The 12,166-nt window shown below is 38.1% G+C and overlaps 1 protein-coding gene across 5 annotated transcripts in view; it reads left to right on the top strand.

Annotated features, from left to right (window-relative positions):
- The window catches only part of LOC134660792 (protein furry), a 96,457-nt gene that overhangs the window by 13,550 nt on the left and 70,741 nt on the right, over window positions 1-12,166 (top strand). For all 5 annotated transcript variants that reach the window (XM_063516585.1, XM_063516584.1, XM_063516582.1 and 2 more), the window contains 6 exons: window positions 3,348-3,512; window positions 3,820-3,969; window positions 4,572-4,735; window positions 5,071-5,228; window positions 5,464-5,574; window positions 6,167-6,321. In XM_063516585.1, the coding sequence (XP_063372655.1) occupies window positions 3,348-3,512; window positions 3,820-3,969; window positions 4,572-4,735; window positions 5,071-5,228; window positions 5,464-5,574; window positions 6,167-6,321 (903 nt within the window). The remainder of the gene's footprint in view (window positions 1-3,347; window positions 3,513-3,819; window positions 3,970-4,571; window positions 4,736-5,070; window positions 5,229-5,463; window positions 5,575-6,166; window positions 6,322-12,166) is intronic.

The raw sequence follows: 12,166 nt of genomic DNA, 5'->3' as shown, positions 1-12,166 counted from the left end.
GCTGAAATTACTTTTCCTGACTTATAATAATATCCCCATATACAAAGTTTCAAGTCCCACACTCACAAAAATATTTGATCTCCATACAAACTTTCAACCCCTTTTTCACCACCTTGGGGGATGAATTTTCAAAAACGCTGAAATTAGTTTTCTTGTATTTTAATTTAATAACTTTTTACAAAGTTTCAAGTTCCTAGCTTAAAATAAAATTTGAACCCTATACGAACTTTCAACCCCTTTTAAACCCTATTAGGGGATGAATTTTACAAAACGCTGAAATTACTTTTCTTGTCTTCTAATAATATCCCCAAATGCAAAGATTCAAGTCCCGCGCTCGAAAAAATATTTGATATCCATACAAACTTTCAACCCCTTTTTCACCATCTTAGGGGATGAATTTTCAAAAACGCTGAAATTAGTTTTCTTGTATTTTAATTTAACACCTTTTTGCAAAGTTTCAAGTTCCTAGATCAAAATAATATTTGCACCCCAAGACGAACTTTCATCCCCTTTTTAACCCCCTTAGGGGTTGAGTTCCAAAAACGTTGCAATTACTTTTTTTTGTAATCGGCTATTATGCCTTTCTAAGAAGTTTCAAAGCATTTGTAATGGATTCAAACTTTCAACCTCTTTTTAACCCTGTTAGGGGATGAATTTTCAAAAACGCTGAAATTACTTTTCCTGTCTTATAATAATATCCCCATATACAAAGTTTCAAGTCCCACACTCACAAAAATATTTGATCTCCATACAAACTTTCAACCCCTTTTTCACCACCTTGGGGGATGAATTTTCAAAAACGCTGAAATTAGTTTTCTTGTTTTTTAATATAATACATTTTTACAAAGTTTCAAATTCTTAGCTTAAAATAAAACTTGTTCCCCATACAACCTTTCATCCCCTTTTTAACCCCCTTAGGGGTTGAATTTTTCAAAATCGCTTCTTATCTCTTGTACACTTTATAAATGCAACCTAGTGTGCAAATTTCAACTTTCTATCTTTTGTAGTTTCGGCTCTGCGTTGATGAATCAGTCAGTCAGTCAGTCAGTCAGTCAGTCAGTCAGGACACTTGCATTTATATATATAGATATATATAAATGCAAGTGTCCTGACTGACTGACTGACTGACTGACTGATTCATCAACGCAGAGCCGAAACTACAAAAGCTAGAAAGTTGAAATTTGCACACTAGGTTGCATTTATAAAGTGTACACGAGATAAGAAGCGATTTTGAAAAATTCAACCCCTAAGGGGGTTAAAAAGGGGATGAAAGGTTGTATGGGGTACAAGTTTTATTTTAAGCTAGGAATTTGAAACTTTGTAAAAATGTATTATATTAAAAAACAAGGAAACTAATTTCAGCGTTTTCGAAAATTCATCCCCCAAGGTGGTGAAAAAGGGGTTGAAAGTTTGTATGGAGATCAAATATTTTTGTGAGTGTGGGACTTGAAACTTTGTAATTGAGGATATTATTATAAGACAGGAAAAGTAATTTCAGCGTTTTTGAAAATTCATCCCCTAACAGGGTTAAAAAGGGGTTGAAAGTTTGAATCCATTACAAATGCTTTGAAACTTCTTAGAAAGGCATAATAGCCGATTACTAAAAAAAGTAATTACGACGTTTTAGGAAATTCAACCCGTAAGGGGGTTAAAAAGGGGATGAAACTTTGTCTTGGGGTGCAAATTTTATTTTAAGCTAGGACCTTGAAACTTCGCAAAAAGGTATTAAATTAAAAAACAGGAAAACTAATTTCAGCGTTTTTAAAAATTAATCCCCGGAGGAGGTGAAAATAGGGTTGAAAATTTGTATGGAGATCAAATATTTTTGAGAGTGCGTGACTTAAATCTTTGTATAAAGCCACATTATTAAAACACAAGAAAAGTAATTTTAGCGTTTTTAAAAATTCATCCCCTATAAGGGTCCATAACGGGTTGAAAGTTTGTATAGGGTTCAAATTTTATTTAAAGGTAGGAACTTGAAACTTCGTAAAAAGGTATTTTATTATAAAACAAGAAAACCTATTCAGCGTTTTTAAAAATTCATCCCCCGAGGAGGTGAAAAAGGGGTTGAAAGTTTGTATAGGTTTTAATTTTATTTAAAGCTAGGAACTTGAAGCTTCGTAAAAAGGTATTTTATTAAGAGAAAAGAAAACTAATTTCAGAGTCTTTGATAATTCATCCCCCAAGGTGGTGAAAAGGGGGTTGAAAATTTGTATGGAACCCAAATATTTATTTGAGTGCGGGACTTGAATCGTTGTATAAAGGCATAATATTAAAATACAAGAAAAGTAATTTTAGCGTTTTTAAAAATTCATCCCCTAAAGGTTTAAACGGGTTGAGAGTTGGTAGAGGGTTCAAATTTTATTTAAAGCCAGGAACATAAAACTTCGTAAATAGGTAGTTGGGTAGTAGGTTTTATTAAATAGTGGACTTGAAAATCTTCTGGGGGTTGAGAGAGATTATATCGAGAACAATTTTATTCAGTTAGGGGCTTGAAACTTCGTATTAGCCAGGTTGTGAAAGACAAATCTCATGCGTTGTATAATAATTAACAAATGATTAACCGCCCCTACTGCTATCTTTTGCTGCATAATGTTCTAAGCTAATGTAGAATTTATAACCACCAATATACAAATCCACGCGTACGAAGTCGCGGGCAACAGCTAGTATACATATAAATACTTCTGAACCAAAAATTATGTTTCCAACTGCTGTCAGTTTACTTTTCCTAATACTATTACTTTGCAGGCTTCCTAGTATATGTACTAAGTAGTACTATAATGGATAGCCTGGCAGCGTTTTAAACAAAACTTGCTGACCCGCAGTAGACATGTAAATATTGGGATATTATTTGTAAAGTATGACATTTGTAAGTTTGGTGATAATTGGATGTATTACAGGAAGTAATTTGTGGTCTTTTTATCGTTTACCTCCATTTGTGTCTGTTAAAACCGTTCATCTGCAAAGCTTGTTATCACGATAAGTTTTATAATTTATACATGTTTTTTTCAATACCTTAACAGGTTTGTGTTTATTGAGCTTTATAGCGATAATTATTAGTTAAATGTAGTATGAACTAAATAAATAGCCTTAAAGTTTTTGCATCCAAAACGCACGGTGTAACAATTACGCGTATTATACTCGAAAATGATCATTTATATGTTTGCGTGTATATTTAAATATGTAAGTATTTCATATGTAATTTGTAGATTAATATAATTTTACTGAACACCGATTTGTTATTAGAGCGTATTACAAAATGGGCATTAAATTGTACAATATGCTTAGTGCTAGTTTGATATTGTATTATTATGTGTATATTATTGAACGTATCGTGTGTGCGGCAGTTCGTCGCCGGACTCGCTGAGCGAGCGCAGCGGCGGCGAGGCGCGCGGCGCGGCGGCGCCGGCCGCGCTGCACAAGCTGGCGGTGCCGCTGGCGCGCTGCGAGGTGCCCGAGGTGCGCGACGCCGCCATCGCCGCCTGCGGCAACATCAACCCCGACGCGCTCAAGTAAGCAACGTACACTTTCTCAAACATACTCCGAAATGTATGCGTTAATGTCACGAAATGAAGACATGAAGTTGCTCATTTATGGCTCCTTACATTACTTCTCGGCCTACGACTCGGCCGTCTACCGCAATCTCGTCCTGCAATCCCTTACTTCACGGCCTCTGCAGTAATGTACTAATACATATACGCACACTATCATCCAATATAACCTTTGCCGGTTTTAACAGCCATCATTTTCTCTACCTATATTTAAACTTGACAATAAGTAAAAGCCTGTATTAATTGTAATAACTTATGACACACGCAGGGACCTGATGGAGGAGCTGGTGCCTCTCCTGAGGGAGGCCGTGGACCGCAAGCAGGAGAACATGCGGCGGCGCCGGCGGCGCGACGCGCTGCGACTCAACCTCAACAAGATGCTGCTCCTCATAGCGCAACGCAAGACCTTCGCTAGCAGGTGAGCATCTTCTATCTTCATCAGAACACTACCTTGTTAGCTTGCGTAAGAAGAAATGCACCTACTGTGTGTTAGGATAAGAAATTATAACCTAACCCCGATGTTGCGGTTGCATTTAAAATAAGGGTTGGCAAAAATACGTACCATAAATTCGTTAGTACATAACCATAATAGAGGTGCTGTTAGGCTAATTTAGTTATTTAAGTTATTTAAGAAATAGTTTTAGTTTAATTTAATTTGTAATGTATGGATCTTGTTATCTGAATTAAATATATATAAATAAATAACTATAATTAAATCATAATCTACTATAACTTGATTCATGGACGTTTAGTTATTCAACATTTAGGAATAAGTTTTAGTATAATAATTTACAAAATAAAAATCCCGCGCGACTTTGCAGACGCCCTTATTCATAGCATATTATCTCGTGAAAATACGCTGCTGGCTTTAGCGACCTCACATCACAGTCTTATTTAAACACACATTAGATTTATTAAATGCATCTTAAAAAAATTACGAATTCTATTGAAATGCAGTTGTCGTGCATATGCCTTTACGTATATAAGTACCTGTTCAATACATGACCTGCCCGATTCCAGCCCGTTCGCGCTAGAAGGAGGCAGCTTGCACTCGTCGCTCACCGAGTACCTGGACGGCGTGCGGCAGTGCTTGGAGGTGGAGGCCGAGAAGGATGCCCCGGCGGCCAGGGAGCAACGACTTACCTTCGCCGACTTCGTCACGGAACTTATCAAAAGCTTTCCACGTAAGGCTAGTTAGTTATAGTATTATGACTGTTTGAGAGATGGGTAGTGTTATTTCAATTTGTCCACGCTTCGTATTCTAGCGCCATGAATAACATTGATGCCTCATTGGCAATTTGCAAGGCGTTATAAAGAGATTAAAACTATTATCTTATCTTATTATTTTCCGCTAAAGAAGTTTTCACTTCAAAAACCGCATCCAAATCCGTTGCGTACTTTTAAAGATCTAAGCATACATACAGACAGACAGCGGGAAGCGACTTTAGTTTATACCATGTAGTTGAAGATCCACCTCGTGCTCAATGTATCGTGAGTGATTACGTGTTATGTTTCACAGTGGACATGTATGGCTCATTGATGAAGAAGGACCTGTGCCGCAGTTTATTTTCTCTCTTCTCGGGTTGGTGCGGGCCGCTCGCCAAACATTTAGGCGCCCTCGTTCCTCAACCACCTACTCAGGAAAACGATGAACGACTCAATCTATCCGCCTTGAAGGTAAACCTTCTTTGTTAATCATGTAAAAAGCTACTTAGGCAATATTTTATGCTTTGAAACGCCCTGAGTTTTTAGTTAAGTACAAAAGAAATATATTTACACGACGCGTTTGCCATCAAAAATATAAGTACACTTTGAAAATTAATTGATGTAAATTACATGGATGAGATGTGTTGTGCAAAAATACCGTTCTCAATTGAATCATAGTAAACTAAATATTACATATTGTATGCAGGCAATGAGTGCACTGGTTTGCTGCGGCTCATGTTTCGCGCCGACAGCCCTGGCCGAAGACGGCTCGCTCTATCCCTGGCTGAGTGAGATGCTATCTTCCACTAACGATAAGGTAGGTACCAGTATATATGCACCTTTTAACCCTTCATTAACGTGGGCATGTATTACAACCAAATAAAATACATTCATTGTATATATTTGTACTATATGCCGTTTACTTTTTTTATGGGAATTGGAGAACTGAGAGTGTTCTAAAGTTCAATATCCACTCCCTAAATGGCCAAATGTCAAATATATATCCTATTTTCGCGCTTATACTAGATTCTGCCCGCTACGTCTGCGTGGAATGATGTAGATGACGAAAACTGTCTCCATACCATATTTCATCTAAATCGGTTCACCGGTTTAAGCGTGAAGAGGTAACAGACGGATATACAGAGCTACTTTCGCATTTATAATATTCTATACATATATATGTATAGAGATATTATCACAAGAGCATGGCGTACAGGCACCATCATTATAGAAAGTGGCCAAGTATATCGTAACAAGCCTTTTTTACCATAGAAATGTAATAAGGATGTTTTCCGTTATATTCGGCCGCTTTGGCCGTCACTGTCTGTGTCTACACTACATATTTGATGCTGTACATATCGTATGATGTCAAGTAGTGCTTTGATTAAATAATGTATCAATTTGTTTAGATCTACGAATTGGCCCGCGAGACGATAGTGCTCCTTCTAGACTGCAACCCCGACATCGGTCCTCTGCTCGACTGGTCGGTGGACAAGTGCTTCACGGGGCCGCCGCGCGTCGCGGACGGCTGTTTCATGGCGCTCGCTACCATATTCAGTGCCAGGTACGTATTACTAGTAGGTAACACCTGTGTACTTGCGGAACAATATTGCACCTTCTGGAATGCCACCCCGACACCGGCCCGCTCCGCATTGCTATTTCATGGCGCTAGCTACCGCATGAAGTGCCAGCCGGGCTAGCACATGATTGGCGCGAGAGTATCTCGCGGCGAGATAGACTACCCGTCCCTCTTTTATTAACACAGTTAGAAAAAGACGGGTAGTCTATCTCGCCGCGAGATACTGTCGCGCCATTCATGTGCTAGGGGTGCAGGTACGTTTGGTTAAGACAAATGCATATTATTGCTACATGTAAGCCATTCGGAACGCCACTAGAACCCTAGGGTCCAATTGCAGCATCTAACGAGGAAGAGATGGCTTTTCTGCTGAAGAAAGTGGAAGCAGAAAGCATCAAACTTGGATTGAAAATCAACCACAGTAAAACCAAGATCATGGTTGTGGACAGAGCACAAGTCCTTCCTCAATCCAATGCTCTATTGTTGGTCAGGATCCTCAACGGAACGACGACGAAGAAGAACAATTTCTAAAGTTATTAATTTTCATTTCAATTTCTTCGGGCGTCCATAGGCTACGGTGACTGCTTGTCATCAGGCGGGGCGTGTGCTTGTTTGCCACCGACGTGGTTTTAAAAAAAATACCATCAGCCGTAAAATTGCATGGCGACTTTATCAATGAATTCATTCATAATTTTTCGATGCAATTTCGCAGATCACTGTACATTCTGAATCACGTTTTATTTAAACTTGTTGTTTATGGTGCCGTAGGTTCAGAATATAGAGTTTTTGAAAAATCGTAGCGCTTTTTTAGATCGCAATACGGTTACCAAAAATTTGTTTAGCAATCTTGAGACCTTTCCCTAGTAACTTCACCGATTGGAATCCTGATTTTAAGACTCACTAATAAGGCCATAGAGAAATATAGTAAGACAAGAGTACTCACTCCATACAACAGTTTTGGTACCAAAAAGACTATTATTTTCATAGTCTGATAGTTCCGCTACTCGATGCTAGATGTAGACTATGAAAATAATAGTCTTTTTGATACCAAAACTGATGTATGGAGTGAGCAATTTATGTATTTTTTTCTCTATGCTAAGGCCCAGTTGCACCACCCACAATTAACAAACCGATCAACGTCACGCAATAGAGAACTATGAAAGCTCCCATACAATAAAATTTAGCGAACGCTTTAACGGTGACAGAGGGTTTGATGCGACCGACGCTAAATGCGAGTTGGCTCCCGGTCTTAATCAACCTAAAGATCAGCTGGTGGGCCAAGTGGCAGCGAATAGTCACAAAGTGAAAGGTGCCATACAACAAATAGCTATAGCAAACCAGCTGTGGACTGTTCAAGAGCCATGGCAAAAATGCCAGGACAGCGCTAGGAAGATAAATAAGATAATAATAGGAAGTATTACTGCAATGTTTTGCCGCCAGAGTGCAGTACAACTTATACATACTGTACCTTAACCTGTTTTTGACAAGTTTTCACAGGCAATCAAATCTGACATCGATACATCAAGGCGGTTTGTTTACAAAGGGCCTACCGGGAAACGAGAAATCGAAACTCGGCTATCTGCCCCTTTAACGCTCGAATATGCAAGAGTGATAGAGAGGTTAGATAACAAAATTTCGACTCTCTCGTTTGCGATAGACCCTTAGATTGTGACTTGTTGTGGGAGTGGCGCCATCTACGCAGAGTTTTGCGTAATATTCCCTATTCGTTGTCATTGTGCAGCGGCATCTATTCGCAGATCTCTGAACCTCCGAATAAACTTCGACAGCGAATTCAACTTTTTATTAAAGCGACATCTGGTAGAGTGGTAGATTTTTATCATACTAAAGTTGCACTAAAGTAAACGTTATTTGTTTTGGAGTAGCCTCCATACTTAACAGTATTCCGATAGCAGTCGCTAGTAGTATGTTGTGAGTATAACAAACCGTTTGTTTGTTTAGGTATTAGCTCGAGATACAACTTCAAATTAGTAGATTCATGGAAAAAAAATGTGTGTCGAATCTCGTCATGTGCAAAAGAAATCACTTTTTTTTGTACAGTTGCTTGCGCCAATAGATATTTTATGGTCCTACGAGTTTGTAAAGATAAATATTCTTTTAACAGGTAAGTATGTTTGTAAGGACGACAACTAAATATTAACAAATAAATTAAAAATTACCAAAATATTTACTAAAAATATTGACAAGCAATAACGTAGTCTCTATTTTAGTTTCAAAACTGCCTCAGATATCTATGGCGTTCTCTACGTTAAATCTTTAAGCGCGCAAGACAACCAACGCGTGAATGTGCTACGAGGGCGTATTTTCAAGCAAGCGACGTCAACATTAATTCACCCGAACCTACACGGAATTCCAGCGGCTGCTAAAACTTTTGTCTGAAAAGGGCAAAAGGTCTCAACTGTAAAGTGCCTTGACACAATTTTAGACTTCAATATTCGAAGTATTTTATTTTATTTGATTTACCTTTATTTACTAAGGACGTTTTTAACATACGTAGGCTGATTTTAAATTTCGTTACCTACCTGTAAAGTCTGGCGAACAATAGTTAAGGCAATTAAATTATGGTACTTAATATGTATATACCTACATACAAGGTATTTTTCCCGGGTCATGCAAAATAATAGAATGACACCTTATTGATCAATATTGGTTTAGTTTTTCTGGCACTAGGGTAGCAGTAGCACGCGACATACCTAATGTCATTATCAATAGTAATCAACTAATCACTAATCAGTATGCATTTGCATGTGAAGTGGGTATGTTTCTATTGAAGAATTAATGTTCAAAAATGTTGCACTAGAGAACTCTCTTTGTCCTATGTACCTATAATATTCTACTGTTAACTCCTTGAGTACCATGGGACGTGACATCGCGTCAGAAATGACAATCTAAATTCAATTTTAAATTTGAAAATCAAGGCCGTATTTGGCTGGTAAATTTAGACCCCTGGCAGGCGTGGTTCACTCCGCGATTTCGTCGCTTTGCTACAGGTAGCTAAAAGTACATCCGTTCCACACCAATTTTGGTGGCTATAGTTCGTTTTTTTAGCATTAGAAATAAGGTAAACAATCTTAACGTGTCTTTTTATTGGAAAACACGTTTTAAAAATAAATAATGGCAAATATGTAACAATTATGAATCGAATACGATCATTTATATTCTTCTGCTTTCATAAGTAATAGTTACTGATTTTAAAAAGCGGAGCTTGGTAAGCGGTTAAGGGAGGCAACAGGGGACTCTCGCGCAGGCAGCTTTCTCGCGCAAAGGATTGCCATCGCTATAAATAAATAAATAAAAAATATAAAAAGCCTTTTAATTCCTTATTTGAAGTACATAATTTTGCATGCATTCATTATTAGTTATTTTATCAACAGTTAAATTATCACTTAGGTATATCATTTGTTAATATAATGAAAATTAAATTAAAAAATTATTTACTATTATCTATTAATCTAAATTATGTAAGGACCCCTCTTAGGGTGAAGGCCTCCTCCAGTTGTCTCCATTTGTCTCTATCACCATCGCTACCATCGCTATACAGCGCAGGAATACTGCCTGCGTGATGGGCACCTTGCCGCCCTCGGAAAAAAAAAATCCCTAAAACCTACCTTCTAAACCTAGGCAGGGGCTAGGTTTAGAAGGTAGGTTTTAGGGATTTTTTTCTATTAGGTTTAGTTTTAGTTATTTTATTTTTAAGATACATAAGTATTAAGTGTGTATTATTTACTTTAAATAAACTATCTTACTATTGTATTTCAATTAAAAGACATGTCAAGATCGCTTACCTTCTTTCTAATGCTAAAAAAACGAACTAAATAGCCATAAGCCGCGCGTGGCGCTGTCGCCACCTAGCGGCCATATCTGTGCTGATCGTAACAGACGCGTTTTGTTAGAGAGTGAGTCTTCTGTACCTAGTACTATTATTTATTCTGTGCCCCTGGGACTCCAGAGTTTAATGAGATCCTTTTGACGTTGGCTTAAAACCGTCTAATCTTTAACCGACTAATTATAATTTGTATCACGTAGCTGACAATACATGCGATCGAGTTTCAAGGAAAAAGACAATGTAAATCACTTAATTGGCTTCGAAGCTATCAGTTCACAGACGGCTACCTATATAGCTAATATAGGTACTATAGGCTTAAATGGCCGCGAGCCGTAACCGCTAAAGCTTCGTTCATATAGGTTAATAAAGAGTCCTGACGGAAGCTCGTGACGGCAAACTCTTACAATTTTATTCGCCTAGCCCCCATCCGCCAAGTCCGTACGAGGGGCGTTCAAAATATTCTCGGTATTGATATCTTACAACCTCTTCTAAAATTTCTTTCGTTACTGGCCGCTAAGGTTTATTCATTGACATTAAAAAAAAGTATAATTCGAACCGAGATGTTCTTTTGTTTTTCTGCAATTGCTGAACAAACATGAACATCATGTGGGAATTGACAATGTTAACTAAATTAGAACATCGATGCGTGATAAAATTCTTGACAAAACAGGGTAAAAATCAAAAAACCATAAAAGAGGAAATGGATTGTGTTTACCGTGAGTCTGCTCCTTCTTTATCTACCATTCAAAAGTGGTCAAGCGAGTTTAAACGTGGAAGGGAGAGTGTTGAAGACGACCCTAGACCTGGCCGGCCTGTAGTAGCTACTTCACAAGAAAATATTGATAAAGTGGAAAAACTTATATTGGAAGATGGTCGAGTGAAGGTAAAATCTATAGCACAAGTAACCAATCTCTCTATTGGTACCGTACATGATATTATCCATGACCATCTTAATATGTCAAAAGTAAGTGCAAGATGGGTTCCGCGAATGCTGACTCGGCTTCAAAAAGACATGCGTGTAGCTTGTTGTTCCGATTTTATTGACCTGTGCGGTGAAAATCCTGATGGGGTGCTGCAAAGAATAGTTACTGGAGATGAAACCTGGGTTCATCATTATGACCCAGAGAGTAAACAAGAGTCCATGCAGTGGCACATTAAGGGTTCAGCTCATCCCAAGAAGTTCAAGGTCATCCCTTCAGCTGGCAAGGTCATGGCCACGATATTTTGGGATTGTGAAGGAGTATTACTGATCGATTATAAAGAAAAAGGTGTAAATATCACAGGACAGTACTACGCTAACATTCTACGTCAATTAAAGGATGCAATCAAAGAAAAGAGGCGAGGAAAGTTAACCAAAGGTGTTATGCTTCTGCATGACAACGCCCCCGTCCATACTGCTCATATTGCCAAGGCAGCTATTGTTGAATGTGGGTTTGAAACTATTACTCACCCACCGTATAGTCCGGACTTAGCCCCCAGCGACTTCTTTTTGTTCCCCAATCTTAAAAAGGATCTGCGTGGAAATAAATTTTCCGATGATGAAGCATTGAAGGCGGCAGTGGAGGAGCATTTTTACACCAAAGATAAAAAATATTTTTATGCAGGATTAAAAAAAATAATTGATCGATCTTTTAAGTGTATGAACATAGGGGGGGAGTATATTGAAAAATAAAAATATCAAACTTTTCGTACTTGTTTGTTTTCATTCTCATACCGAGAATATTTTGAACACCCCTCGTACCGTCCGATAAGGAACTTCGATACTAAAAGACAATTACAGTGCAATCACCAATCTTCCAAGTATTTTTGTTTGGTGAATATATTAATTTGCTAGTTTTATGCATTTTAAAGTTTATAGTTGACGACCGGTCTGGCCTAGTGGGTAGTGACCCTGCCTGTGAAGCTGCGGTCCTGGGTTCGAATCCCAGTAAGGGCATTTATTTGTGTGATGAGCACAGATATCTGTTCCTGAGTCATGGTTGTTTTCTA

The sequence above is a fragment of the Cydia amplana genome, chromosome Z, assembly GCF_948474715.1.
Source record: "Cydia amplana chromosome Z, ilCydAmpl1.1, whole genome shotgun sequence".
NCBI classification, from domain to species: domain Eukaryota; kingdom Metazoa; phylum Arthropoda; class Insecta; order Lepidoptera; family Tortricidae; genus Cydia; species Cydia amplana.
The sequence above is the reverse complement of the archived record's forward strand: the minus strand, read 5'-3'. Positions and strand labels throughout refer to the sequence as shown.